The sequence below is a fragment of the Myotis myotis genome, unplaced genomic scaffold, assembly GCF_014108235.1.
Source record: "Myotis myotis isolate mMyoMyo1 unplaced genomic scaffold, mMyoMyo1.p scaffold_m19_p_38, whole genome shotgun sequence".
Taxonomy (NCBI): Eukaryota; Metazoa; Chordata; class Mammalia; order Chiroptera; family Vespertilionidae; genus Myotis; species Myotis myotis.
This window is the reverse complement of record NW_023416344.1, coordinates 1,602,006-1,629,363: the sequence shown is the minus strand read 5'-3', so window position 1 is coordinate 1,629,363 and position 27,358 is coordinate 1,602,006. Positions and strand designations below refer to the sequence as shown.

General features: G+C 56.6%; 2 protein-coding genes across 6 annotated transcripts in view; both read left to right on the top strand.

The window, feature by feature from the left end:
- GABRG3 (gamma-aminobutyric acid type A receptor subunit gamma3) overlaps positions 1 to 2,975 on the top strand; it is a 54,499-nt gene extending 51,524 nt beyond the window's left edge. The window contains exon 10 of the mRNA XM_036303883.1: positions 271 to 2,975. Coding sequence (XP_036159776.1) covers positions 271 to 552 — 282 coding nt within the window. The 3' untranslated portion in view covers positions 553 to 2,975. The remainder of the gene's footprint in view (positions 1 to 270) is intronic.
- A 5,029-nt stretch (positions 2,976 to 8,004) lies between these two features.
- HERC2 (HECT and RLD domain containing E3 ubiquitin protein ligase 2) overlaps positions 8,005 to 27,358 on the top strand; it is a 71,344-nt gene continuing 51,990 nt past the window's right edge. For all 5 annotated transcript variants that reach the window (XM_036303621.1, XM_036303620.1, XM_036303624.1 and 2 more), the window contains exons 1-19: positions 8,005 to 8,112; positions 8,738 to 8,840; positions 11,677 to 11,791; positions 13,892 to 14,029; positions 15,155 to 15,374; positions 15,966 to 16,066; positions 16,456 to 16,612; positions 17,986 to 18,096; positions 18,614 to 18,785; positions 19,356 to 19,529; positions 20,128 to 20,316; positions 20,796 to 20,947; positions 21,417 to 21,574; positions 21,655 to 21,768; positions 22,175 to 22,426; positions 23,423 to 23,616; positions 23,901 to 24,101; positions 25,208 to 25,436; positions 25,546 to 25,670. In XM_036303621.1, coding sequence (XP_036159514.1) covers positions 8,769 to 8,840; positions 11,677 to 11,791; positions 13,892 to 14,029; positions 15,155 to 15,374; positions 15,966 to 16,066; positions 16,456 to 16,612; positions 17,986 to 18,096; positions 18,614 to 18,785; positions 19,356 to 19,529; positions 20,128 to 20,316; positions 20,796 to 20,947; positions 21,417 to 21,574; positions 21,655 to 21,768; positions 22,175 to 22,426; positions 23,423 to 23,616; positions 23,901 to 24,101; positions 25,208 to 25,436; positions 25,546 to 25,670 — 2,874 coding nt within the window. In that variant the 5' untranslated portion in view covers positions 8,005 to 8,112; positions 8,738 to 8,768. The remainder of the gene's footprint in view (positions 8,113 to 8,737; positions 8,841 to 11,676; positions 11,792 to 13,891; positions 14,030 to 15,154; positions 15,375 to 15,965; positions 16,067 to 16,455; positions 16,613 to 17,985; positions 18,097 to 18,613; positions 18,786 to 19,355; positions 19,530 to 20,127; positions 20,317 to 20,795; positions 20,948 to 21,416; positions 21,575 to 21,654; positions 21,769 to 22,174; positions 22,427 to 23,422; positions 23,617 to 23,900; positions 24,102 to 25,207; positions 25,437 to 25,545; positions 25,671 to 27,358) is intronic.

The following is a 27,358-nucleotide window of genomic DNA, read 5'->3' as shown; positions in this document are numbered from 1 at the left end:
AATCATCAATCAGCTGCTTGCTGCACGCCCCCTACTGGGGTTGGAGCCCGCAACCTGGGCATGTGCCCCGACTGTGACCTCCTGGGCCATAGGGCCACACTGGCCGGCCGGGCATGCACCGTGCTGTTTCTTGCATTCGATTTGCAAAAACTGAATCCTCAGAGATTGAGCTCTCCAGTGCAGCGAGGTGGGGTAGGGGGACCCGTGCCTGTTGCTTCATTCCTCTTGCCTGTTCTCAGTGACTCTCGTGCTGTCCCTGTCGCCCCGCAGAACTACTCCCTCCTGGACGTGCGGCCCCCACCGCCCGCGATGGTCACCTTCAACAACTCCCTGTACTGGCAGGAACTGGAGGAGACCTGCGTCTATGAGTGTCTCGACGGCAAGGACTGTCAGAGTTTCTTCTGCTGCTACGAAGAGTGCAGATCCGGGTCCTGGAGGAAAGGGCGCATCCACATAGACATCTCGGAGCTGGACGCGTACTCCCGCGTCTTCTTCCCCACGTCGTTCCTGCTCTTCAACCTGGTCTACTGGGTCGGGTACCTGTATCTCTGAGCGTTGCCGGTGATGAGGAGGGACTGTGCCAGGCTCCCCTCGCTCCCTGCCGCCCTCCCAGGCCCCTAGTGACCGATCGGAGTAGCAAGGAGGGCGCGGCTCGGTTTACCTGCCCTCACACCTCACCCCACCTCTGAGCAGCGTGGGAGAACACGGCAAATATGCTCATTATGTGTTTCACCCTCACACGCGCACGTGCACAGACACACACACACACACACACACACACACACACACACACACTGGGTTTTCAAGGGACATTCTTGCTAATCCCCTCCTGAACCTGCAGCTTGGTGATGTTCATGAATGGTTCCCGGGATGTTGGAAGTGGCTTCCGATTATCCTTGCAAAGAAATCTCTTCACAGACGCAAGCAAATGTCTGAGACGCTCTCTCAGACCCCGACCGACCGGCCAGCTCTTTCCTTTGTCGCCCTCGGCGGCACCAGCACCCACGTGTGCGGGGTGACTGCAGCTGAGACACACTCCTACTGCCCTCAGCCCCATGCCCCCTCCACCCCTCGGGGCAGCCCGGGTTCAAGTGTGAACGGTGGTGAGTTTCGAACCCGTTTCCCCGCTCTGTGGCCTGTTTTGCTCCGGCACCGCCGTGGTTAGCTGCCATTCCTTTGGGGAGGGGGTACATGCATCATCCCTCGGTTTCCCGTGGAGGAAACAATCGGATTTTCAAAGGTTTTCATGTGGCTGAGGTCAACGATGTTGATGATCACTGAGCATCAGAAGGTCATCGCTTTACTGCAGACCACTGGGAGTCGGGGCGTCCCAGCCGTGGGGTCTTGGGCTGGTCGGCTTGCGTCCGCTTTGTGCCCGGGGTCCTGTTTGACTGGACCGCTTGGGGCAACCCCGGAACGTGTGTCCTGCGGCTGCTCTGCTAACACGCTTTGACGATCATCTCCATCTTTCCAAGCGACGCACACGCCATGCCCACGCCTGTCTCAAACGTGTTTTCCAGCGTGTGAACGAAATGTAGATACAATTTTAAAGATTTTCTTAGTGCATATTAACTTCCAAGTTGGATCACTTCAGATGCCAAAAAAAAAAAAAGGAAACGGCTGTCTTTAGTGATATATTTTGATGCACAAAAATGCTTTTATACTTTGAAATATGGATACCTAGCAAAAGCCCAAAGAAACGATTCCCTGAAATTATTACTCTTTTGATATTTTTATAACAAAACCAACTCGCTTCGTGATGTTAGTTGTTTGTTTGTTTTTTGGGTTTTTTTTTTTTCCCCACTGGATGCCCGTGTGTACTTCCCCAGATGCTTCCGGAGCTCCCACCACATACAGGAAAACAAAAAAGAAAGGGCCTACCAGCTGGTTAATTTCCATGCTAAAATTTTAGGACCAGAATCTCTGTGCTTCTTGCCCAGAAAGTTGCATTAATTCTATTGGCAGGCATAGGATTTTAGCTTAGTGATCTATTGGACGTACTGTGTCTCAGAACAAAGAAAAGATAAACCATGATGCAGAGAAAATACAGAAAAGTGCTGATTCCACACCATTTATTGGATGCTGACCAGACCCAGGAGGGAATGGGAGGGGAAGAGGCCGGGAAGGGTGACATAGAGGAATCTGTCTGTTTTGATGACTTCACTGCCTATCCAGGGAGTGAAAATCTCAGGGTGTAGGTTCACCCAGTGTCCAAGGGTTAGGTCTGTGGTGTGAGGCACTCGAGCCCCATAGACCGCAAGCCAGTTGGCTTCTACTTAGCAAATCCAGTTTTAAAAGTAAGTTGATAAATGTTTGCAGAGAAACTGGCGGGATCTCTTGGCTTCGATGAAAATTCTGCTCTTTTGAGAATTTCACCCGTCGGTGGATCCACCACCTCCCACGCCCCCGTGGCCGGGCGGGACGTGAGCATGTCCCACCAGAGTGCCGAGCACCCAGGGAAGGCGGGCCCGAGGCCGGTCCTCTTCCAACACAGCTGCCAATCTCACGGATTTATCATTCCTCGCCGTGTGAAGGGTTTCCACCTATTGCACCTTCAACGAAGTTCTGGAGGGATGGAATTTTCCAGTGAAATTCTTCTTGGGAGGAAAGTAGCCGACACGCATTTTTTTTTAATCACACAGACCTGACCCAATTTTACCTTAAAAAAAAAATTGTTTTTACGGATGCCTCTCCTTTCAAAGCCACGCAAGACCCGGGCGTTGTTGGCGATGCTCATGAAATGATGCTCACTGGCCGTGCAGACCAATAACCTCTGTTTGCGTCCCCCAGCCTGCCGGTTCACACGTGGCTCCTTTTCCACGAAGGAGCGCCTTCATCTCGACAGTGCCCAGTCGACGTTCACGCGTTGAGCACGAACTAGATTCCTGCACCGACAGCAATGCATGCTCCGGGCTGACTTCAAGGGGCTGACCCACGCCAGGACCATGCCCCTGCCTGGTCCTCAGCAGGCTTCCCACTCGAGTTCTCCTTACCCATCTCCACGCCCGAGACGAGGTCTTCAGTCCACGGTGGAGGAGAATGGCGTGCAGTTAAGACGGGGGTGGAGCTGGGGAGCGTGCCTGTTCGAGTCAGGGTGTGTGCGTTCACCTGCTGGAGGGCACTGGAGAGTGTGAGGAACACAGGTCCCTGGTGGAAGGGCCATCCTTTGGCACCCGCGTGAGGCCCACAGTGATGCTGTTCCACACAGACCCGACACCCTTCCAGCCCACGGCTCGCTTCGCGTGGGGGATCGGGAAACGTTTTCAGGTGGCCGTGCGGCCGCTCGGGGAAGGTGTCGGGGCGGCCTCCACCCAGAGGGGCACCCGGTGGTCCTCGCTCGTAAAAGGACCCTACATCGAGGAGGCGCCTGTTCTGCGTTTTGACAAGGGTTTCTCCCTCCCGACCGCTGTGGTTTACACAGACATCTGTGACTGTCTCTATTTTAAGTTGCCTGCGGGCCGAGAGGGAGAGAGAGGAAAGGGCATGTCGCACGAATGCCATGAGAGCAACATGCCCTTCAGAGCCGAGAAAGTTCCACTTTCTGCCCAGTCTCAACACCAAGGACCAGAAGATGGTCAGATGCTAAGACAAGATCACGCTACTCTTACTCTGAACCCAGCAAATACTGCCCCCAATTAACCCAACATATGCCTTAAAGAGAACACATTCAGCTCAAATAGTACACGTCTTGTAGACGTTCCACGCCCCACGGACACCTGCGTTTCACACCAGGTTTTATGTCTTATTTGCAAGAGGATGGAGACAAGATTTCATCGCCACCATCACCACCATCACCATCTTCATCACCACCCTCTCTTTACCATCACCACCATCATCACCATCTTCATCACCATCATCACCATCTTCATCACCATCCATCTTCACCATCACCACCCTCTCTTTACCATCACCACCACCATCATCACCATCTTCATCACCATCATCATCACCACCATCCATCTTCACCGTCAGCGGCAGCAACACCATCATCATCATGATCCGTATCCTTTTCGTGGCCCATCCTATTCCGTAACTATTGAGTCAGCAGAAAGGCTTCATTTTCTTTCCCAACCATAAAAAAAAATTAGGACTTACATGAAGGAGAAAATGGCACTTGCATCCTCATTAAAATGTTAACTACAAAAATAACACTTCAAATTTTTACTGGCCTATTACATTTCCAGACTGGTCCTGGTCCCAGCAGTCCTGGCTGTTCACTCGGCCTCAACCAGAATTTGAAATTATTCACATGGGACGTCCCACCTCATTGGCGATTGTTGGTTACTTCCGGTTGTTGTTGTTGTTTTGGTTTTACCTCGCTTGGCTTTTTTATTCCTTTTCATAAACATAACATTTGAATTGGCCAAGAACGATCTATTTTTCCCCCGAAAATGGATGCATCTGTGGACACTGCCGATTTCATTAGCCCAAAAGGACAATCAGTATGCTTCTTCTTATACAATCTTGAGTTTAGGTTTGGATTCCCCCTAATTTATCTTGGAATTTTTACTTCTAGATAGAAATAGACACAGGCATAATATATCGGTGAAGTTTACAGTGTTTATTATCTTTGTTTAGAATAACTGTTAACACATTTTTAAAAGACTACTCCCACTCATCCTGACCTTCAAAATGACTAATTTTGTGCTGGTGAACAATGTTTACATTCGTATGTTTGTACAACCATGATCTGTGTTTCTTTACGAGCAGCTCCTAGACTGAGCTCAAGGGATACTCCTCGTGAATGCGTTCTTTTCGTGGAAGATTCTAGGAGAGTAGCATTTTTCCAGGAGTGGGCCTGGGTTGTCTTGTGTTTACATGCGGTGATGTGTGTACTTGTGTGTGTGTGTACAGTGGTAAAAACGGAACCAACTCTTCACATGCGTATTACTCCACCCCCTCCCCACCTGTAGCTGAAAGAAGTAGAAAGGAGCCCAGTTTCCCAGTGATCGCCGGTTAGCTTCCTAGGCCTTCGGTTAAAAAGACAGAGCCCGGCCCCTGTGGCTCTGCATTTGAGCTTCTACCCAGGAACCAGGTCACCTGTTCCATGACGCCGTGGTTGTGGGCTCGATGCCCAGCAGGGGGCATGCAGGAGGCGGCTGATGGGTGGTGCTCACTCATCATTGATGCTTCTACCCCTCTCTCCCTTCCTCTCTCTGAAATCAAAAAAGCATATTTAAAAAAGAGAAGGAGGGAAAGAGAGAGAGAGATTGACAATCTATATATTTCCCAGAAATGGGGGGAGGACCAGGACGGAGCTTAAATACCTGATGAGAAATTGATCTGCAATCAAACCGGGATGCCTGTTGAGTGAATTCACCCCGGGCACTTCCTTGGATCTTTTTGTGCATCATGGTTTCATGATAAGCTCAGAGCAGTTCTCACCATGTAGGTGGCGGAGAGAGCCATCGCCACCCTCGCTTAGGACGCATTTCCCGGACCAGGCGGGAAAGCCTCGGGTCGCGTGGGGCACCGTGGGGCTCACCCACACTGTGAGGCCTGCCCTCTCTGCGAAGCAGGCCTGGGAGGGGCCCTGGGAGATGGCACAGGCAGGAAGGGAGCATGGGGTCCCCTCGCTGCTGCCTCCCGGGAAACCTTCCTGCCAGCCCGGGTGGGAGGAGGGTGGAGAGACCGGGGAATCGGAGAGCCCCTTGGAACCCGTGCCGAGTGTGCCATGGAGCCGGGCTTGGCCTGAGAGAGGGGACCCGCCTTGCCCAAGTGCCTGCCGCCCCACCCCAGGCACCTGGGCCCAGGGCCAGGCCAGGGTCCCCACCCTCACCAAGTGGCCTCCGCCAGCCCCACTCCCCATCCGACCAATCTCGAGGCCCCAGAGGCCCTGGGTCCAGGTCTTGAGGTCCCGCCAGGCGGTTCCGAGATCCCCGCCCTCGGCTCGCCCTGCAGCTCGTGGTGTCCTAGTGAAGCGAAGGCGCACTGCGCCTCACGTGCCTTGGCGACACGGGCGGCACCGGGCGCCCCCTTCGCCAGTTCGATCCCCGCCGCACACTGCGGGCCGCCCCGGCCCTGCCGAGGGCAGCTGGGCCTGGCTGTATTTGTATTCCTACGTTTGTACTTCTGATACTAATAAATGCACCTGTTGTCAGAAATGCGAGAGCCGGAGTGGACATCTCTCTGGGTTGGGGGTGGCCCACCAGGGTCGGGGAAAGGCGCAGGCCAGGGTTGGGGACAAGGGCGTGCGCGCGGGTCTCCTCTCCACGGGGCCCTGCCCACCAGGGTGGGTATGCCATGCACTGCCCCTCTCAGGGGTTCACCCACTCCTACCAGCCCCCACCCGACTGGGAGGCAGATTCTGCAAACATTAAGTGTCTTTCCTGGTAGGCAGGTCCCACACCAGTGGCTGTGCCCTAGAGAAGTGCCTTCAGGCTGTGAACAGAAACCTCAATCCCCTCCAGGAGGCTCCAGCCGACCCAAGGGGGGGTGGGCAGGTGGCCTGGGGGAACCTGGATGAACAGTGCGGGCAGGGCTCCGGGTTCCTGCCCCGACCCCAGCAGGAATTGGGGGCTGCCACCCCCCGAGTGGGAATGGGGGCCCCCTGCCTTGGGAGGGGCTGCAGCCCAGGCTGAAGTCAGGACCCAGGTGCGCTGACACAAACCACCCACCAGCCCAGAGGGACCCCCACAGGCCGACATCACAAGGCTCAATATCAGCGGTTCTCAACCTGTGGGTCGCGACCCCTTTGGCGGTCGAACGACCCTTTCACAGGGGTCGCCTAAGACCATCCTGCATATCAGATATTTACATGACGATTCATCACAGTAGCAACATTAGAGTTATGAAGTAGCAACGAAAATAATTTTATGGTTGGGTCACAACATGAGGAACTGTATTCTACCTTGGTCGATCGGAATTAAAAATAATTTTGTTTTGTTTTTAATTCTCACCTGAAGATATTTTTCCATTGATTTTTAAAGAGAGAAACATCAATGTGAGAGGCACACACCGATAGGTTGCCTCCCCCATGGGTCCCGACTAGGGCCGGGGCAGTGCCCTTGACCTGGAGTCAAACTCTGACCTCCTGGTTGTAGGTCGAGGTGCAACCACTGAGCCACACCGGCCGGGCTTGGCTCTTTCCGTTTAAGCTTAAAAGAGTAAGGCCTGCCTGGCTCAGCGGGTGGAGGGTCCTCCCAGGCGCTGAAAGGTCGCCAGTTCCTGCCCGGGTTGCAGGTTTGGTCTCCTCGTAAAGACGGAAAGTTTTTTTAAAAAGTCAGCCATCGCCCATCCGCTTCCCTTTGCATCCTAAGCCCACCGGCCGCATTCATTTCCAAACTTGGCTGCTCCCAGGAATGGAGGCTCTCACGAGCGCCCCCCGGCGGCTCTGATGTGCTAGGTCGGGAGCAGCACCGTGGTCACCGTATCTGAGATAATCAAAGTGTGATATGCAAATGGCCCGAACAGCCGACCAGCGGAAGGACCGTCGGAACGACCTTCCGGCCGAAGCCGGGGCTGCGAAGGCCTACTCTTGCAACGAATTTCGTGCATCCGGCCTATAGTTCACGAATAAAGGGTTTATCTAAGTGGGGCGAGACTGTAGCGGTAGAACTGGGGGGTGATGTGATATTTGAGCGAATCTTTTTTTAAAATATATATCATTATTGATTTCCGAGAGGAAGGGAGAGGGAGAGAGGGACAGAAACATCCATGATGAGAGAGAATCATGGACCGGCTACCTCCTGAAGGCTTCCCACCGCCAAGGTTGGCTCTTTCCGGAAAGATGGGCAAATGCGGCATCGCGGTACGTGCGTACGTGCGTCAGTGCGTGCGCGCGGCGGAAGTCCCGCCTCCCGCCAGCGGAAATCCTGCCTCCCGGCACCTGCGATTGGCCCCGACCGCAAGAGGCGTGCTCCAGAGGGAGAAAATTCGCGGGATTGAAGGAAGACGGAGGGTCGGGAGGAGGGGCGAAGGGGATCCTCTTCTCCATTGGCTGAGCCCTCGCAGAAGCCTCACTGCGATTGGCTGGGAAGCAGAGTCCCTTGTGGGCCCGCCCCTCCAGCCGCGGGAGGCGCCGGGACCGCGGTTCGCGGGCGGAGCCAGCGGCGGCTCGGAGGCTGGACGTCCACGCCGCGGGCGCGAGGTGGCCCGGCTTCTGCGTGTCAGGTGCTGGTCTCCCGGGGGCGGCCGGCGGCTGGGGCAGCGCGGGCGGGGTGTCCGGGTCGGGCCGGGCCCTGGGGCAGCGGGCGTGGGCGCGGCCGCGGGCCCTGGGCCTGCGCGGACCGTCCGCGGCGCGCGTCTCGGGCTGTGTCTTTGCCCCTCCGAGTGATGCTCGATCTCGTATTTGTCTGCGATCGTGAGTGTCGATGCGTGTTTCCCGCACCGCTCACGGGCCTGGCGTCCGGCGGCAGGTGCACGGCGCTGCCCGGGTCGTTGCCAGGGGGGCGTCGGGTCCGTCTGCGTGTCTCCCTTTCGGGTTGGAGGGAAGGGGGCGATGACATTGAGGTCTGGTCTCCCGTGACCGCCCGTCGTCCTCAAGATCTCGCGGACGCGGTCTCGGCGCCGGGCGGGTCCCCCGTGGGGCGCTTACCTGGGCTGGGAGTCGCCGGTCCCCGCCTCCTGCCGGTCTCCCCATCTGTCCCCCCTTTCTGTTCTCTCTCTCTCTCTCTCTCTCTCTCTCTCTCTCTCTCTCTCTCTCTCCCTCGTTTGCCGCATGAAACCCTGCTGGCGGGTCTTGGGGGACACCCTGAAACGCTGTGTTTAGCCTCCATCCTTTTTGTCTTCCTCGCAGGCCTGACAGCCGGGAGGACCCTGGAGGAAAGATGCCTTCCGAGTCCTTCTGTCTGGCCGCCCAAGCTCGGCTGGACTCCAAATGGCTGAAGACAGACATCCAGGTGGGGTTTCCGACTTGCCTCTTTCCTGGGGCTGTTTCTGCCTCCCTGTTTCGGGGTCTGGCAAAGGGTTTCTTTTTAAAACATTTTTATTGATTGCAGAGAGGAAGGGAGCGGGAGAGAGAGAGAGAGAGAGAAACATCAGTGATGGGAGAGAATCACTGATGGGCTGCCTCCTGCACGTCCCAACACGGGATCCGGATCCAGCCCACAGCCGGGCACCTGCCCTGGTTCATAGGTCGATGCTCAACCACTGAGCCGCGCCGGCCGGCCGGGTTGTATCTTTCTTACCTGTATCGTGGTAACTCTGTACCAGTCGTTTTTAAGATGTTCCGTTAATTTTACGGGGGGCGGGAAGAGGGGGGAAGTGACGTGCATTATGTTCTGAAGGGTCTCGCTCGTGTAACGGGGTCCCGTGCCTGTGTTTGTGGAGAGACCGGAGTTCAGTGAGTTGTTCGTTTTGCCCGGGTGGCTGGTCTTATTGGGAGGAGCGCTCAGATCTTTGCATCCAGCCCACGTGCATGGAAGCAGCACACCGTGCAACGTACAGATGACACGCTGCAGAATGACACACGTGGAAACGCGTGTAACCTCACTCCCCTAGGCCACCCCAGTAAATTTAATGGAGAAAGGACGCGTGGAAACACATGCTGCCCTTAAGACTCTCTAATGTTTGGGTTGCTTAAGGTGATGGCAAGCTTGTCCAGAAATTATGGGGTAAATAATAGCCATACTATTTCCGGGGGTGATTCTGCACCCCAACTTGTTTTTGCTTGCAAATGGTTGGGGGAGAAACTACTTCTGTAACCACGTGTTACCAGCAAAAAGAAATGTCTGAAATACTCTGTAGTGTGTGTGTTTTTTCCTCTCCCCTGAGGTTAGACGTTTTAAGTATTTCCCAAGTAACCCGCCTTTTTACATGCAGTCTCGGGGCCTGCAGGATGGTTTATCGAGAGTGTCAGATCTTGTCATGAAGGGTAATTGCTCTTCTTCATGATTAAGGCTACGAAAGGGGGGTGCAGTCCTGGTAGATATGAGAGCCAGCTGTTTTAAATTATTAAATTTTTATTTTATTGATTTTAGAGATGGTTGGGGGCAAGAGAGAAAATGAAACACATCGATTTGATGTTCCACTCACTTACGCGTTCATTGGCTGATTCTTGTGTGTGCCCTGAGCGGGACGGAACTCACAGCCTGGGTGTATCTGGATGATGTTCTAACCACCTGAGCTACCGGCCAGGAGTCGGGAGAGCCAAGTGTTTAGAACCGTGCTCTGGGTAGTGGGGTTGTTATTAGTGGTGTAATGTTCAATAAGAAAAGCAAAGAATTGGGTCAAGAGTTGGCATAGTAGTGACTGTTTTGGTTCTTGTTTTTTATTTAGCAACTAGAGGCCTGGTGCACAACATTCGTGCACTTGCGGGGGGGGTGGTCCCTGAGCCCAGCCTGCGCCCTCTCGCAGTGCAGGACCCCTCAGGGGATGTCTATGACTGCTGACTTAGGCCCGTTCCCGGTGGATCCTTAGCGCTGCCGCAAAGGCGGGAAAGGCTGCCATGACCGCCGCTCACCAGCTGTGATCCCGGCTTCTGGCTGAGCGGAGCTTCCCCTGTGGGAGTGCACTGACCATCAGGAGCAGCTCCTGTGTTGATCGTCTGTCCCCTGGTGGTCAGTGTGTGTCATAGCGACTGGTCATTCTGCACATATTAGGGTTTTATTATATAGGACTCCTGCCTGTGTTCCTTTTGTCATGGTTGTTTTTTTTTAAGCGGGGTAGGGGATGGGAGGGATAATTTCTTATTTTTGAAATCTTGAGATTCAGGCAAACTGATTTCAAGAATTGTTTTGATGTTAGTGTTTATGTATTTGTGTAAACTTTTTGAAGTAAAGAACTTTACTTAATTATTTTCTTAGTAATCATAATCAAGTAATTGCTACATAGGAGTTTCAGCATCTTGATTCAAAATCAGTTTAGTGCTGAGGTGAGCACCTACGATGAGTCAGGCAGATGCACATAAGAAGGGATATCACTTGGCCTTAACAGTGCTTACCGTGTTACTTTTGACTTATTCACTTTAACATGCAGTGCTTGGCCCTTAGATGTTTTGAATGTTATTCAGAAGTCTTTCAAACTCCTTCTAGGGGTAAGTGAAGAGGCCTAGGTTTTTGTTTCGATATATTTTTATTGATTTCAGAGAGGAAGGAAGAGGAGAGAGAGAGAGAGAAACATCAGTGATGAGGGGATCACAGATCGGCTGCCTTCTGCACGCCCCCACTGGGGGTCGAGTCCAGAACCCGAGACCCTTCAGTCCGCAGGCCGGTGCTCTATCCACTGAGCTAAACCAGCCAGGGCAAGAGGCGTGGGTTTTGAGGGGTGCACCAGAGGTAAAATGTGCTGTGGACATTGAAGCTGTTTCATATCTGAAGAAAGGTGGTTGCTGGCTGATTACATGTGAGGGATGGTTGCTGGCCTCGCCCTGAGAGGTTACTTAGACATAGTTCCAGTCTTTGGGGTCCTTCCTGAGACAGGCGCTGGGGATGCGAGCCTCACGCCTATAGGCTTCACCCTTCCTGTCCTGGGGATTCTTTCCCACCTGCAGTGGGAAGTGTGTCTTTTTTACTTAACCGTTTTTCTGGGGAAAATTTTTATCAAATGTCGAATGATTGAGTAACAGAGAGGATATTAGATCTTTTATATCATCATTTAGGAATTGTGCTGGCTGCTGTGGCTCAGTGGTTCTTTCCCTTCTCTGAAATCAATAAAAATATATTTAAAAAAACAAAACAAAGAATTGCACTGTAGGTATGATTGCTCTGTGAGTCTTATCTTCTTTATCGTTGCCAGCTTGCATTCACGGGAGACGGGCTCTGTGGTCTGTGGAATGAAATGGTTAAAGACGGAGAGATCCTGTATCCTGGGGCAGAAGTCACCCAGAGCGGAGAGCTGCCTCCTAGAAAAGGTGAGCCTTCCACGGTGCTTTTCCTTCTGTGAGAAGCTTTGGGGTGTGCCATAGAAACAGGAATGCCCGACATACCTCTCGGGAGCTTTGCTGCCCGTGTGATTATTGTCTCGGTGATTGCTGACAGCACCAGCTGCCTGATGTCATGTTCGATGTGTATTGACGGCTGTTCACTGCGAAACCCCCCCTGCGGCGTCCCTCCTCCAGCACAGCGGTTCCTCTTTCTTTCTTTATTTTTTCATTAATATGTTTTTATTTCAGAGAGGAAGGGAGAGGGAGAGAGAGATGATGAAACATCAGTGATGAGCGAGAATCATGGGTCGGCTGCCTCCTGCATGCCCTCCACTGGGGATTGAGCCTGCATCCTGGGCATGGGCCCTGACCGGGAATCGAACCTGGGACCCTTCAGTCCGAAGGCTGACGCTCTATCCACTGAGCCACCCTGACCCGGGCGAGAAGAATTTTCTGTTTCTTTTTCAGTAGGGGCGTTTCCATTACTTCCTTGTCATTGGCACTTTCCTGCTGGTGTAGATTTTCTTTGGAGGGGCAAAAACACACTAAATGGGGCCTGTCTCCCAGGACTGCTCATGATTATGTGGGCGTACAGGCATTCCCAAGCCGAGGTGGGGGACAGGAGGACGAAGGCTCCGATGTCACCCACACCCAGGGCCGAGGAGATCAGGCGGGCTGTTTCCTGTGCTTGGTGCCGAAGGCCTAGGCTCTAGGGCTGGTGGTGTGTGGGGTCACCAGGGAGCTGCGGGCGCAGGCACCCAGGGAGCCGGCCGTGAAAGGCAGACCGGGTGGGGGGGGGTGGGGGGGTGTATGTGCAGGTGACGGAGCGGGGGGGGGGGGGGGGGGATGCGCTCCTTGCAGTGCCAGCTGCTTCCAGACCCTCGAGGCTGTGCCTGCTGATGCCCAGGGGACGCCTTTATACACCAGAGTCGAAGGTACCGCACAGAAGCCCTGTGTTAGGAAGAGGAGCCTGTCTGTCCTCCTGGCCTTGGGAACTGAGAGTTACATTCGGTCCCTCAGCCCACGGGCTCTCACCCCAGGACCCCTGGAGCCCATGGCAGACACCCCCCTGACAGGATGCCGTGGGGCTGGCGCAGGCTGGGCACGCGTACGGCTCACAGCTCCCGGCTCCCGGCTCCTGGCTCCCGGCTCCAAGTCCCGCTGGGAGGCTTGCTTCTCGGTGTGTGGCTGTCCCTTCGTTCAGGAGAGTCAGACCAGAGGAGGGCGTGTGCCCTCAGGAAGCCGAGCTAAACCGCTGCTTCCACAGCGAGGGCCAGTCAGAGCCCACGTGCTCCCGCGGCCTCCCCAACGCTCCTGGGCCGAGCCTGCCGCTGCGCGCTCGTCCTCCTGGGTTCCGTGCGTCCTTAGAGACCCCTCGCTCTCTGTAACACTGTGCTCTCTTCCACGGACTGGAAGTGCGTTTCTCATGGTGCTGTTAGACAGTGATTTACTTAGTACAGAGCCTCGAAGACAGGACGAGTTTACACTTCAAGGTTAAGTTGTTCATTCTTCCGCACTTGCTGGGTAAGGAGTGTCATGACATTGGCTCTTGACTGGACTCGAAATGGTCGGTGCCGGGAAGTCGTGGTTCTCAGCTTTCCCTTGTGTCCGGCGCTCTGTCCATGGTGCTGGCGTCAGCAGTGGTTCTCAGTGGGCTGGAGGAGGGCGGGTGTGGGGCGGAGTGATTGCCGAGTCACCTCCCTTTCCAGGGACACAGTTGGGAATCCTGGATAAGAGCAGTTACTATGAAATTCAAGTAGGTAGACCCCAAAGGCGACGTTTATTGGTTGTAAACTGTAGTCGGAAATTGATGGAACATTTGGAAGACATGCCTCAGAGAATTTGAGTGCCATATAGGTTTCCTCATTAAAAGGGTTGTGGGCAGTTCCTTTCGTCGTAAATCGCACTGTGCCTGTTACGGTGATGACTCATGTCATTAAAAATCATCATCAAGCACTCCGTTATGTCCGTGTTGTAACGTCTCCTTCCCGTTTCTGGGAGGGGCATCTGCAGGGAGGCAGACAAGTGGATGTTACATTTTGAAAAGCAATTTATAGATTAAAAAGCATTTTTAACAAATTTTTTCAGATGATGGTGTTGATACTCAAAGTGGGACAAAGAAAGAAGATCTGAACGACAAAGACAAAAAGGATGAAGAAGAGACCCCTGCACCTGTGCTCAGGTCCAAGTCCATCCTGGAGAGCTGGGTGTGGGGCAAGCAGCCAGGTAGGGGCTCTGGGCCTCCGTGCTGGGGGGCCTGAGCTGGCACTCACTTTCCAGGTGCCATCGGTGGCTTTTTGGGGGGTTATGGCATTTAGGAAAATATTACTCAAAATTTGTTATGTTGTAGTAAACTGTACATAATATGTAATCTATGACTTCCGTCCCCCCCCCCTTTTTTTTTTAAATCCTCACCTGAGGATGTTTATTGATTATTAGAGAATAAGGGGGGCGGGGGGGAGAGAGAGAGAAACATTGATGTGAGAGAGAAACATCCACCGGTTGCCTCCCTTACCTGCCCCCTCTGGGGATCTAACCCACAACCTCAGTGTGTGCTGTGACTGGGGTCGAACCTGCAACCTTTTCATGTTTGGGATGATGCTCCAACCACCTGTGTCACCCAGTCAGGGCCAGTTTCATCCCTTTGTTTTTTGTTACCACCTGAGGATATTTTCTTCATTGATTTTTAGAGAGAGTGCGGGGGGGGGGGGGGGGGGACGGGGGGGGGGACATGGTTGTGAGAGAGACACATCGATTGGTTGCCTCCTGCACATGCCCCAACAGGAGCCTGGGATTGAACCTGCAACTCAGGCATGTGCCCTTGACCAGGAATCGAACCCAGCACGGTTCTGTACATGGGCTGATGCTCTAACCACTGAGCCAGTGACCTCCTGGTGCATGGGACCGTGCCCAACCAACGGATCCAAACCGTTTAGGGCAAGAGACAGTATTTTATTTTGAATTTGGTTTCATAACATGGAAATAATGGGTAGAGATTTTCTCTCTGTCTAGAAAATGTGCTGCTGACAATTACTAACTTTACGATTTTGTGTTGAGAACATTTATACCACGTTTACAGAGAGTCAGTCGTGTACCTACAGACCACGGTGGCTGAGCGTGGTCCCCCCGCGCGTCCTCCTCACCTGTGGGAGTTCTCTGTGCCTCCGTGTCCTCCCCAGGAAACACACACACAGCCCTGCCGGATGGTGGCCGCGAGGTTCCCGGTCTCCTCGGCTGTGCAGGCTGAGCCCTGGGTTTGCCTGAGGTGCTCGCGGTGGGCCCTGCTGTCGTCACCATTCGTTACAGCCCGTGCCCGGCTGCTGAGGGCGGGGTCCTCGTCGTGTTTTCCAGACGTGGGTGAGCTGAAGGAGTGTCTCTCCGTGCTGGTGAAGGAGCAGCAGGCCCTGGCCGTGCAGGCGGCCACCAGCACCCTGTCCGCCCTGAGGCTCCGGCAGCGGCTGGTCATCCTGGAGCGCTACTTCATCGCCCTGAACAGAGCCGTGGCCCAGGAGAGCGCCAAGGGCAAGTGGAAGAGCAGCGGCGGTTCTCTGCCTTCTGTGGACAAGAAGAGGTAACCCCGAGTGAGGGCCCATCCGGGGCCGCGTGGAGGCGGCCGCCGTGGCAGGGGAGCTGCGGCTGTGGGGACAGCCCTCGTGCGTGTGCGAAGCTCCCTTTTCCTCCCCCTTCTGGGGGCTTTCTCTGGTTTGGACCATGGCTTCGCCATTTGCTCATACAGTAACAGGCTCAGCCTGTACCATTATTTCAGCCTTTGTTTTCTTCTGAACTCTTTAAAAACTTTTATTGATTTTTAGAGAGAGGGTGGGGGAGAGAGAGAAACATCAGTTGGCTGCTCCTGCAGGTGCAGGTGCAGGTGCCCTGCCCGGGAGTGGAACCTGTCACCGTTACGTGTGCGTCTGGGACGATGTTCCAGCCCACTGAGCACTCCAGCCAGGGCTCAAACCTTTTTAATTTCTTCTTTCTGTTCCTGAAAGAGAATACTTGTCCTTTACAAGGGCACTTGGTAAAAGTTTTAAAACCACGAAACTGGAAGTCCCTGGTGAGCCTGCCATCTAAAGAAACCCATTGGCCCCGTTGGGTATGCGCCCTTGGTTCAGTGCGCTCCTCCTCTGACTGACCAGCTGTCCCCCCTGTGTCCCCGCAGCTCCCGGCCCACAGGCAAAGGGGTGGAAGGACTGGCAAGAGTTGGGTCCCGAGCTGCCCTGTCCTTCGCCTTTGCGTTCCTGCGCAGGGCCTGGCGGTCAGGTAGGTGCCCCGGGGTTGCTGCCTGCACTTAGGCTCAGCTGCTCTCCTCACTGTCCCCCCACGTGGCTGGGGCCCATGCCAGGGGCTGTTGGTGCCGCCTAGGCTTTGTTCATGACGGAGAAAAGGTCTGTGCTTCTTAAAAATGTGCAAAACCCCTGCAAGGCCTCAGACCTGACGTACTTTCTAGGAGAACAAGAAGTTAGACTTGCTCCTGGGAGAGCCGTAAAGTGCAGAATTGCCTTGGGGACGGCTTTAACTTTGGTCTCTGGAGTCCCTGCAGCGGCTCATGGCGAGGAGAGCGGGGGGTTGACAGTGTGGCCGGAGGCCCCTGTGTGAGGGCTCGGGCCGCCCAGGACGGGGTGGCCTCCCTGACGCGCGTGTGTGCCCAGGGGAGGACGCGGACCTGTGCAGCGAGCTGCTGCAGGAGTCCCTAGACGCCCTGCGAGCCCTGCCGGAGGCCTCGCTCTTCGACGAGAGCACCGTGTCCGCCGTGTGGCTGGAGGTGGTGGAGAGAGCGACCCGCTTCCTCCGGTCCGTCGTGACGGGGTGAGTCCGCACGTCTTCCTGCGCGCTGCAGCGAGCTGGGTCCCCTCCCCTTCGTAGCTTCACTTTCTAATGTGTCAGTGACGCGGTTAGACAGTCGTGTACCTCCAGAGTGACCCTGACGTTCCGGCCCCGGCACACGCCTGGTCGCTGCGGTGCTGCGCTCTGTCCTGTGCTGGGCGTGCCCTCCACCCTCTCAGGCCCCTGCTTCCAGATCTTGGCTCTTTTCAGACATTTGACTTTGCACACCTGATGGACCCAGGAGTGGGCTGGGACGTGAAGACGCTTTTGGAATTCATTTTCACACATTTTAGGATTTGGGGCTCAGCCTTTCATCAAGTATTTGAGCCCCTATTGTGCCTCCCCCTGAGAGCGTGCCCACCATCCCGTGAGTGACGGGCGTTGTCTTAAGAGGCAACATAGGACTGAGCAGCTGCTCACGACGGCATCTTCCACCTGCCCCCGGCCTCCCGCTGGACCTGAGCTCTGGTCGTGGGGGCCATGTGTTCTGTTAACGGTTTTAAATTAACGACACACACACACTCAGTACGGAGTCCGCAGCACAGACACACACACACACACACTCAGTACGGAGTCCGCAGCACAGACACACACACACACACACTCAGTACGGAGCCCGCAGCACAGACACACACACACACTCAGTACTGAGTCCGCAGCACAGACACACACACACTCAGTACTGAGTCCGCAGCACAGACACTGCGAGGTCACTGCCGTGTCCTTTCCCACAAGCAGGGCCACCTGTGGTCCCGGCGCCAAAGGACCATGGGCTTGGCTCCCCGCGCGCCGTGGGCTGGGGCCTGTGGGTGTGGAGGTAATTTCAGAAGTTGAGCTGCAATGGTGGTGCTGGAAGACCGCCTTCCCATCTTGGTTAAGAAGACGTGTCACTTACCATTAGGAAACCAGGAAAAGTTAACGTTACTTCTTAGATCACGGATAAAAATCAGCGCAGGCCTGTGGCCGTAGACTCGCGGTGGTTCTAGAAATTGGCCCTTCAGCTGGGAGAGGACTGTTGCTACTCGAGCCCCTTCCCTGTCCCTGACTCCCGAAGGCGCTCTAAACACTTTCCTACTCGTCATGTGAGGGGAGCACAGGTGAGGTTACGCTGCGGGACTTGGACCGTGTCTTCTAATCACCGACAGCACCCGACGCGGCGCTTTCGTGGGAGACGTGTCTCGACAGGTTCGCTGTGCACTTAGGTCTCTGATGGAATCTCAGCAGCAAGTCTCGGCCACGTGGTTCTCGGTGTGAAGAGTACGCGTCTCCCTGGGAGAGCCGTGAACATCCTGCGTCGTTTAGCATGTTCTGAAGCTCTGCCTCGCTTTGTTCCTGACCCTCTGCTCTGATTTCAGGGATGTTCACGGGACGCCTGGCACCAAGGGGCCGGGCAGCATCCCCCTGCAGGACCAGCACCTGGCCCTGGCCCTCCTGCTGGAGCTGGCTGTGCAGAGAGGCACGCTAAGGTGAGGCGCCGCACCCCGCGTTCCGGGAACGCCTCGGCGGAACCTCTGGTGTGCGTTCAGCGTTTCACCGACTCATCTGTGGTTATAGCCAAGAGCCCTTTCTTTCCAGGGCGCTCTGTTCTTCACACTGGGTGCACTCAGCTTTGTGTACTTCCTGTTTTGTGTTCAACTTTCTAGTAGTCTCAGAATTATTCCTTCTTTTTCTTTTTTTTGTAAGAGATAGAGGAAGGGAGCCCAGCAATGTGTCTCAGTGGTTGAGCATTGTCCCAGAAACCAATAGGTCGCCTGTCAAGACACATGCCCCATCTATAGGCTGCCTCCCTCCTGCCCGCCCCCCACTGGGGATCGAGCCTGCAACCTGGGCATGTGCCCTGATCGGGAATCGAACCCCGACCTGGTTCATAGGTCGGTGCTCAACTGCTGAGCCACGCTGGCCCAGCGTGCTTTTGTTTTTGACAGGCTATTACCAAAAAAGTTAATCTGCTTTTCTAGAGAATAAAGGTATTTTCTCTTTCAGCCAAATGCTGTCGGCCATCCTGTTGTTGCTTCAGTTGTGGGACAGCGGGACTCAGGAGACGGACAACGAGCGGTCCGCGCAGGGCACCAGCGCCCCTCTCCTGCCCCTGCTGCAGCGGTTCCAGAACATGCTCTGCGGCAAGGACGCCCCTCACGCGGAGGGCGACACCCTGGTGAGTGTCCTCACAAGGCTCCTCCCTTCTCAGCCGTCCTCAGAGCTAGGCTTCTGCAAACAAGGCCAGAGCACGTGTCCGTGGGGTGGTCGCCGGTCGTGGGGACACGGAGGCTGGTGGCCGAGTGTGCCCTGGGTCTGACCCCTGCCCCCGGCTGCTCTTGGAGGTCCTCTCTGAGAGCCGTAGCCGTTCCAAGGGAGAGCTGCCTGATTCTGGTGTCACGAGGCGGCCGTGAGCGAGGGAGGCTGCTCCGCCCGCACAGACGGAGAGTGAGTGAGGCGCCAGCAGCACTAGCTCTCCTCCAGCAGGTGCTGCAGTTGGGTGACAAGAAGTGGGTTTTGTTCCAGTTCTCAAAGCCGGTCGTGGGGCAGCGCCGTGTTCCTGCAAAGCTGCTCTGGGTCCCAAGGCCCTTGGGGTGCGGAGCACGCGGTGCCAGGCGTGTCACGGCTGCGTGTGCAGAGGAGGGTGCAGGGTCGTGTCAGCGCGCCAGCGACAGCTCTCACCCGATGGCGGAGGGCAGGCTCGCCGATGGCGAATCACGGCCTGAGGTCGCCTGTGCTTCCCTTCCAGCTGCTGTCGGGCCCTCTGAGCCCCAACGAGAGCTTCCTCCGGTACCTTGTCCTCCCACAAGACAGTGAGCTCGCCATCGACCTGCGACAGACGGCCGTGGTGGTCATGGCCCACCTGGACCGCCTGGCTGCGCCCTGCATGCCGCCGCTGTGCAGCTCCCCCACGTCCCACAAGGTGTGTGCGGCAACGGTGTTGTTTGCAATGCCCGCGTTAGTGCACCCCGACTCCCAGGTGCCGGTGTGGTGTTGGGGGAGCTGGCTCAGAGCCTCTGGCTCCACGCTACCCTTCCCGCCTCTTTTTTTATTTTATTTAATGTATTTTTGTTGATTTCAGAGAGGAAGGGAGAGGGAGAAATAGAAACATCAGCGATGAGAGAATCACTGATCGGCTGCCTCTTGCACACCCGACACTGGGGGTGAGCCCGCAACCCGGGCCTGTGCCCTGATGGGAAAACCGCCGTGGCCTCCTGGCTCACAGGCGCACCGACCGTGGGGCCCCCTGGCCAGGCCCTCTTTCATGGGCTCTGAAAAGCGAATGCTGCAGAAACAGCGCTCGGGCACGTGGTCTGGTCGGTGGACGGGCGGCGATGTGGGTGTGCGCGGGGCTCCGTGCTCTGAGTCGCCCGCTCCGCACATGCTCGGCCTTTCCCTGGCAGGGCCTCGGTTCCCCGGCAGGGCCAGGCTGCGCCAGCCTGCAGCGCCCTTTCTTTGGCCGAGAGAGAGGCTCTGCTGCTGCCCTCAAGAGAACATGTGCTTCCTTTGCCGCCTCGCAGGGGTCTGTGCAGGAAGTCATAGGCTGGGGGCTGATCGGATGGAAGTGCTACGCCAACGTCATCGGTCCCATCCAGAGCAAAGGCCTGGCCAACCTGGGCGTCACGCAGATCGCCTGTGCGGAGAAGCGCTTCCTGATCCTGTCGCGCAACGGCCGCGTGTACACGCAGGCCTACAACAGCGACACGCTGGTGGGTGCCTCCTGCCGATGCCCAGAGGTTGGAAGCGTCTGTTCGCTGCCTGTTACTCGTTACATTGAAAACCTTCGTCACAGCCTTTTTGTCATGATCGTGAGGCAGACTCCCTAAGTTGCCCCGATCAAGGGTTCCTCACGATGACACTCCCGACTGAGGCTCCCACTCATAACCTGCCTCGCGGGGCAGGCTCATGGGACTGGGCCAGGCAGGAACCAGGAGGGCGTCGGGCCTGGGGGCGGTGGCAGGTCGGGACGAGCGAGTTCCTGTCCAAGGAGGTGCTCTCCGCCTCGACGGAGTGACCGCTGCTCGGGCAGCCTGGCCCCGCCCAGAGCGCTGGGAGGCCTCCATTGGCGCTGGGAGGCCGGGTCCTTCCGGGTCGTTGGGGTTGGTAGGGTGGGCAGCGGACTAAAGGGAGCGTGCTGCTCCTTGTCTGGCTCACTCACTGGTCATGTCTTCCTGTGCTTGTCCGTTAGGCCCCGCAGCTGGTCCAGGGTCTTGCCTCCAGAAACATCGTGAAGATCGCTGCCCATTCCGACGGCCACCACTACCTGGCCTTGGCCGCCACTGGCGAGGTGTACTCCTGGGGCTGCGGGGACGGCGGCCGGCTGGGCCACGGGGACACGGTGTAGGTGCAGCCGCCCTCTAACCATGCTCTCCGGGTTTCCCAGCGGCTCCGACACACAGGGCTGGGCGGGAGACGCTGCCAAGGGTGCCCAGCACGGGGCGGCATCTCCCCCCGCTGCAGCACTTGCGGCTCTCCCCACTTTCACCACGCTCTGCACCCCGTGGAGTGTTCTAGAGCAGAGCCCCGTCCTGTGTCTTCAGCGTGACGAGGTCCCCTCCTCACTGAACTGCAGTGTGTCCCAGGGTCAGAAGTCAGTCATGGAACACCCGCTGGGTGGGGCTGTGGGTGACGGGGGTTCAGGCCAGTCTGGAACAGCTCCGTGCGTCCTCACTGCGTCTGACAGCACCGCTTCGCTCCTCTCACCGGAGGCCGGGCTTGGCATTGGGCGCTCGCTTAGCAAGCGCCAGGGAGGGGTTGGAGGTCTCCGTTCCCTCCTCGTGGCAGGAGGCAGCAGCTTCTCTCCCCACAGGCCCCTGGAGGAGCCCAAGGTGATCTCCGCCTTCTCGGGCAAGCAGGCCGGCAAGCACGTGGTGCACATCGCCTGCGGGAGCACCTACAGCGCAGCCATCACCGCCGAGGGCGAGCTGTACACCTGGGGCCGCGGCAACTACGGCCGCCTGGGCCACGGTGCGTGGGCGCCGCGCCCGCCGAGCCTGCGGGGGGCTTCTGGTGCGGGACTGGCCGTCACGGAGCCGGTGTGTTTGCAGGCTCCAGTGAGGATGAGGCCATCCCGATGCTGGTCGCCGGGTTGAAGGGCCTGAAGGTCATCGACGTGGCGTGCGGGAGCGGGGACGCCCAGACCCTGGCCGTGACCGACAACGGTGCGTGGAGCCCGCTCCCGGCCGCTCTCAGGACGGGGAGGGCGGGAGCGGGGACGCCCAGACCCTGGCCGTGACCAACAACAGTACGTGGAGCCCGAGCCCGGCCGCTCTCAGGACGGGGAGGGCGGGAGCCTCGCCGTCTCGGTGGAAGCACGACCTTGAGCTCACTCTGTAAGGGCCGGGACTTCGTTTCTGATGTAGTGAGATGAGAAGAAACTGCTTCTGCGTTAGCTGAAGTGTAAACTAGATTTCATTTGGTCCCTCCCTCCCCCCCCCCAGCCCCGTGCAGCATGAGCTGTATTCATCCGTGGTCTGGATCTGGGGCCTGGGGGCTGTGGGGATTGCTCTCTGCGTTTAAAGTCCCACGCAGACCTGTGGCTTCGTCCTGAGAGGCGTGTGTCTCTAGGTCAGGTGTGGTCCTGGGGAGACGGGGACTACGGGAAGCTGGGCCGCGGGGGCAGCGACGGCTGCAAAACGCCCAAGCTGATCGAGAAGCTGCAGGACCTGGACGTCGTCAAAGTTCGGTGCGGGAGCCAGTTCTCCGTGGCTCTGACGAAAGACGGCCAGGTGTACTCCTGGGGCAAAGGGGACAACCAGCGGCTCGGACACGGGACCGAGGAGCATGTGCGTTACCCCAAGCTCCTGGAGGCCTTGCAAGGTGAGCGGGCGGGGGCCTCTCAGGCTCGGGGGCGGTTTCCTGGGTGACACGCAGGTTTCTAGGTTACTCTTCTCTTCACTGAAACGCCATGAAGAACCCTCATCAGGAGCCTGTAGCCACCTGTGACAGGCATAGGGAACACATGGAAAATGGCCTCGATCTGTTGTCACCACATTGAATTGGAAGCTCGTTCAGCTTACCAATATCAGAGGGTGCTTTCTGAGGCTGGCGCTGTGCGTCCCTCGTCAGCTGGCCACAGTGGGTTAGCTTGGCTACCATGTAAGCGGACGGGCCATTGGAACAGAACGGAGAGCTCAGAGAGACCCACGTAGACGTGCCAGGAGCTTCCCCGAGGAGCAGGGCGCTGCCTGGAGCGGAGGCCGTCTCTGCACACACGGGTGGGAGCAGCGGGCGTCCATGCAGAAAGGAGGACTGGTCACGGGGGCCGCATGGGGGGAGTGTGCTGTGACCCTAAAACTGCTCTTAGAACAGAGTCTCCTTGGCACGACCGTGCCTTGGGACGGGAGAGTATGACCAAGTAGTTAATAAAAATACACTTGTCGCCCTCACCGGTTTGGCCCGTGCATAGAGCATCGTAGGGGGCCTGCAGGAGGCAGCCAGTCAATGATTCCCTCTCATCATGGATGTTTCTGTCTCTCCCTCTCCTTTTCTCTCTGAAGTCAATAAAAATATATTTAAAAGAATACACTTGTCTCTTTCTGAAGCTGAAAATCTGATTAAGGAGGAAAAAGCAACAGCTTCTCTTTATGCCCTGGCATTATTTTATTCGCAGGCTGCAGGTCTCCGTAAACTGTAACTCATAAAACATGATGAGCTTTAATAAATAGCCAAAGCAGGTGAATTGGGCGTAACGTTAGAGCAGCGCGCTGTCTGTTAGGAGGTGCTCCGGCTGCCTTCCTGCCCGAGTGCCCGGGGTAAGTGTCTGTGTTGCCACGCAGTCGTAGGCGTGAAGCTCGCCGGTTCTCTTCCCTCCAGGGAAGAAGGTGATCGATGTGGCCGCGGGCTCCACCCACTGCCTGGCTCTGACGGAGGACAGCGAGGTGCACAGCTGGGGGAACAACGACCAGTGTCAGCACTTCGACACCTTGCACCAGACCAAGCCGGAGCCCTCGCTGCTGCCCGGGCTGGACACCAAGCACATCGTCGGCATCGCCTGTGGGCCGGCCCAGGTACTGCGTGTGGCTGCCCTGGGACCTGCGGATGTGGGTTCTGGCCGCCCGCCGCGGTGTGTGCCGTGCCGTGTCCTGTGCCGTGTCTCGCTCTCCAGTGTGTGTGCCATGCGTTTATTTCCCGTGCCCCCGGCACTGGCCAGGACTCATGGGATGTGGAGTAGGAGGGGAGGGTGTGTCCTGGGTCCTGCAGGGGCCGTTCCGTCCTCCGTCATTTCCTGTGGGGGGAGCAGACCAGTCGCTGGATGTGTAGATCCTCTTCGGTTCTCGTGTCTCCTCCGCAGAGTTTCGCTTGGTCCTCGTGCTCCGAGTGGTCCGTGGGCCTGCGCGTCCCTTTCGTGGTGGACGTCTGCTCAGGGACCTTTGAGCAGCTGGACCTGCTCCTGCGGCAAGTGAGCGAGGGCATGGACGGCACCGCCGACTGGCCGCCGCCCCAGGAGAAGGAGTGCGTGGCCGTGGCCACGCTGAACCTGCTGCGGCTGCAGGTGGGAGCGCCCCCCGTGGGAGGGGTGTCTCGGTGTTTGTTGGGACATTTATGAGTCGAGGGGGCGGGTGTTAGCCGGTCGAACTGCTAAGAAAATGTTTGAATGTTTGGTGATTCTATGGCTTCGTGCCAAGGAAATAAATTTTCTTCACAAAGTAGAAACGTTGATGTGCAAGAGAAACGCCGCTTGGTTGCCTTCCCGTAGATTCCCCAACTGGGGATCGAACCGTAACCAAGGTATGTGCCCTGGTAGGAATCGAACCTGCAGCCTTTCAGTGTAGGGTGAGGCTCCAACCAGCTGAGCCACACTGGCCCAGGATAAAGGGTGTCTTAAAAATACATTTTTATTGACTCCAGAGAGGAAGGGGGAGAGAGAGAGAGAGAGAGAGAAGCATCAATGATGAGAGAATCGTAGATCGGCTGCCTCCTGCACGCCCCCTACTGGGGATCGAGCCCACAGCCTGGGCACGTGCTCTGACCCGGAATCCAACCCGCCACCTCTTTGGTACACGGGATGACGCCCAACCAGCTGAGCCACATAGGCCAAGGCAGGGTCTCTTTTTACCCACAACCTGGGCTGGGCAGTGTGTTGCCCTCAGGCCCTGGCTGGCCGGCAGGAAGCTCATGGTCAGTCCATCGTGGTCAGTTTGGGTCTCAAGCCCGAGACTTTGTTCAGCTGGCAGAGCCTCGCCTCCTGGCTCCGCTGTGTGTCTGTGGAAGTTCCGGTTTGGACCTAGTATTCTCTCAGCTTGGCTGGGTCTTTTTTTAAGTTTTTAGGTTAAATTATATTCGCTGTTTTTCTGTGTTGGGTGCAGATGGTTGGGGTGGGTTTTCCACATGGTTTAACCTCTGTTCTTCTTGAGTACATAAGTATTTCCAGGTAAGTATTTATAGTTGGGTGTTAAACATTCCTCATAAAATACCTTACCATGGGTTTTCAACCACTCTGGGTAAAATGTTTACAGTCTAGTTTTAAAAATACACATCCTTGAAGTTTTTCCTTTAATCCTTGAATAAAACTCGATTGGAGGCATTCTGTCTTTTTCAGTGAGATTGGAAACCCACGTGCTTCCGGGCGCTAAGCGGCCGTTGTTTTTGTCCTTTCAGTTGCATGCGGCCATTAGTCACCAGGTTGACCCAGAGTTGCTTGGTTTAGGTCTGGGCAGCGTCCTCCTCAACAGCCTGAAGCAGACCGTGGTGGCCCTGGCCAGCAGTGCAGGCGTGCTGGGCACCGTGCAGGCAGCCGCCCAGGCCGTGCTGCAAAGCGGGTGGTCCGTGCTGCTGCCCACCGCCGAGGAGCGGGCCCGGGCGCTCTCGGCTCTCCTGCCCTGTGCAGGTGCGGGGGCAGGGGCAGGTGCGGGGGCAGGGGCAGGGTCGGGGGAGGAGGGAGGGGGCCGGGAGGGGATTGCCTCCACTCACATCAGCAAAAACGTTCCCTTTTCCAGTTTCCGGCAACGAGGTCAATGTCAGTCCAGGCCGCCGGTTCATGATCGACCTGCTGGTGGGCAGCTTGATGGCTGACGGAGGCCTGGAGTCGGCCTTGACTGCAGCCATCACTGCAGAGATCCAGGTACGGCCGGGTGTGTGCCCTGGCAGGGAGACGGCTGGACACCCTGTCCTGCTGGGGAGGAAGCAGCAAACCTCTTGCAGGAATCACTGAGACTCGAAGCAGGACTTTGGGTCACATCCAGATGTGTTCTGTGGCTCGGTCGTTTCTCTGTGTAAGCGGTTTTGTTGGGTCAAGTCCGATACGATGCACTCCCTTTACGTGTCTCAGCAAGTGGTGGTGACAGACTCTGGACCGTGTCATGGATCGCTATCCTGCCCCAGGCGTTGGGCTCCCCTCCTAGTGCAGGTGCCAGTGCTACGTCCCAGGTGCAGTCACTGAGCAGGTCCTGTTTGTGCCGCTGCATTTTGCCGGGATCACGGTCTTCAGGCTCGTCTCTGCGGGTGTGTCGTGACGGGGCTTTCCCTGTGAGCACTGGTTGTGTGACGGTGGCCCCACTTCTCTGTTCCTTCTCCTGTTTGTCGACAGTTGGTCTTTGTACAGCTGCTCTGACAGGCTGCTCACACGTCCTCTAGTGAACGCTCTCCCTTCTCTGTAGTAAACGCTGAGTTAGTTCCTGGGTCCTGGGTGATCGGTGCTGACGGTCCCCAGGGAGGCTGTGCCATTCTCTTCCGAGCGCCTGAGCTCCAGCCTTCCCAACCACCGACGTGTCCCAGGGGGAGTGGCTTTCACTGTCTCCCAGGTGCTGCCTGGCCATCCATAGTTGCTCTTGTTGCTTTCATTGTTGTAATCATTTCTTATGTAAAAACTTACGTTGGTAAAATTAGATAAAGTCAGTGCATTGAAACATGTCTTTGAAAACAAACGCTCTGATCACGCTGCGGAATGAGAAGGCGTGTGGACGTGGCGGTGCGGAATGAGAAGGCGTGTGGACGTGACGGTGCGGAATGAGAAGGCGTGTGGACGTGACGGTGCGGAATGAGAAGGCGTGTGGACGTGACGGTGCGGAATGAGAAGGCGTGTGGACGTGACGGTGCGGAATGAGAAGGCGTGTGGACGTGATGATGCGGAATGAGAAGGCGTGTGGATGTGGTGATACGGTCGCGATCACCATGCTCGCTGTGCCGTCCTCCAGGCTGTGCCGTGTGCTTGCCATCCGTTTCCCCTTTTGATCTCAGCCCTGTCGCGTGGACCACGTTATTTTAAAATTCCATTTTATAGACGAACCTGAGTGCCACAGACGTGGGGACGTGCAGCAGGTCCCGACGGGGGAGGGGCAGGTGGCTGACTCCAGGCACCTGACCATGTGCTTATCGGCTCTGTGTGTGTCTTCTTTAAAGATACATCATCTGGTCCTTCTCCTGCTCTTAAATTGGGTTCAGTTTAACTAGAATTGTCGAGATGTAAGAACTCCTGTGTTCTGGACACGTGTCTCTCGCCTGATACTAGAGGCCTGGTGCACGACACTGGGGGGCGGTCCCTCAGCCCGGCCTGCGCCCTCATAGTCTGGGAGTCCTCAGGGGTGTCCGCCTGCCGGCTCAGACGTCCCCCAAGGGGTCCTCAGAGCTGCCGCAGAGGTGGGAGAGGCTCCCGCCACCGCCACTGCGCTCACCAGCTGCGAGCCCAGCTCTGGCTCCCTGTGGGGAGCCGCGCAGTCAGAAACCGGCTCGCTGCTCCTTAGCGCTGCCTCAGAGGCAGGAGCAGCTCCCACCACCACCACTACGCCCGCCAGCCGGAGCAGCTCCTGCGTT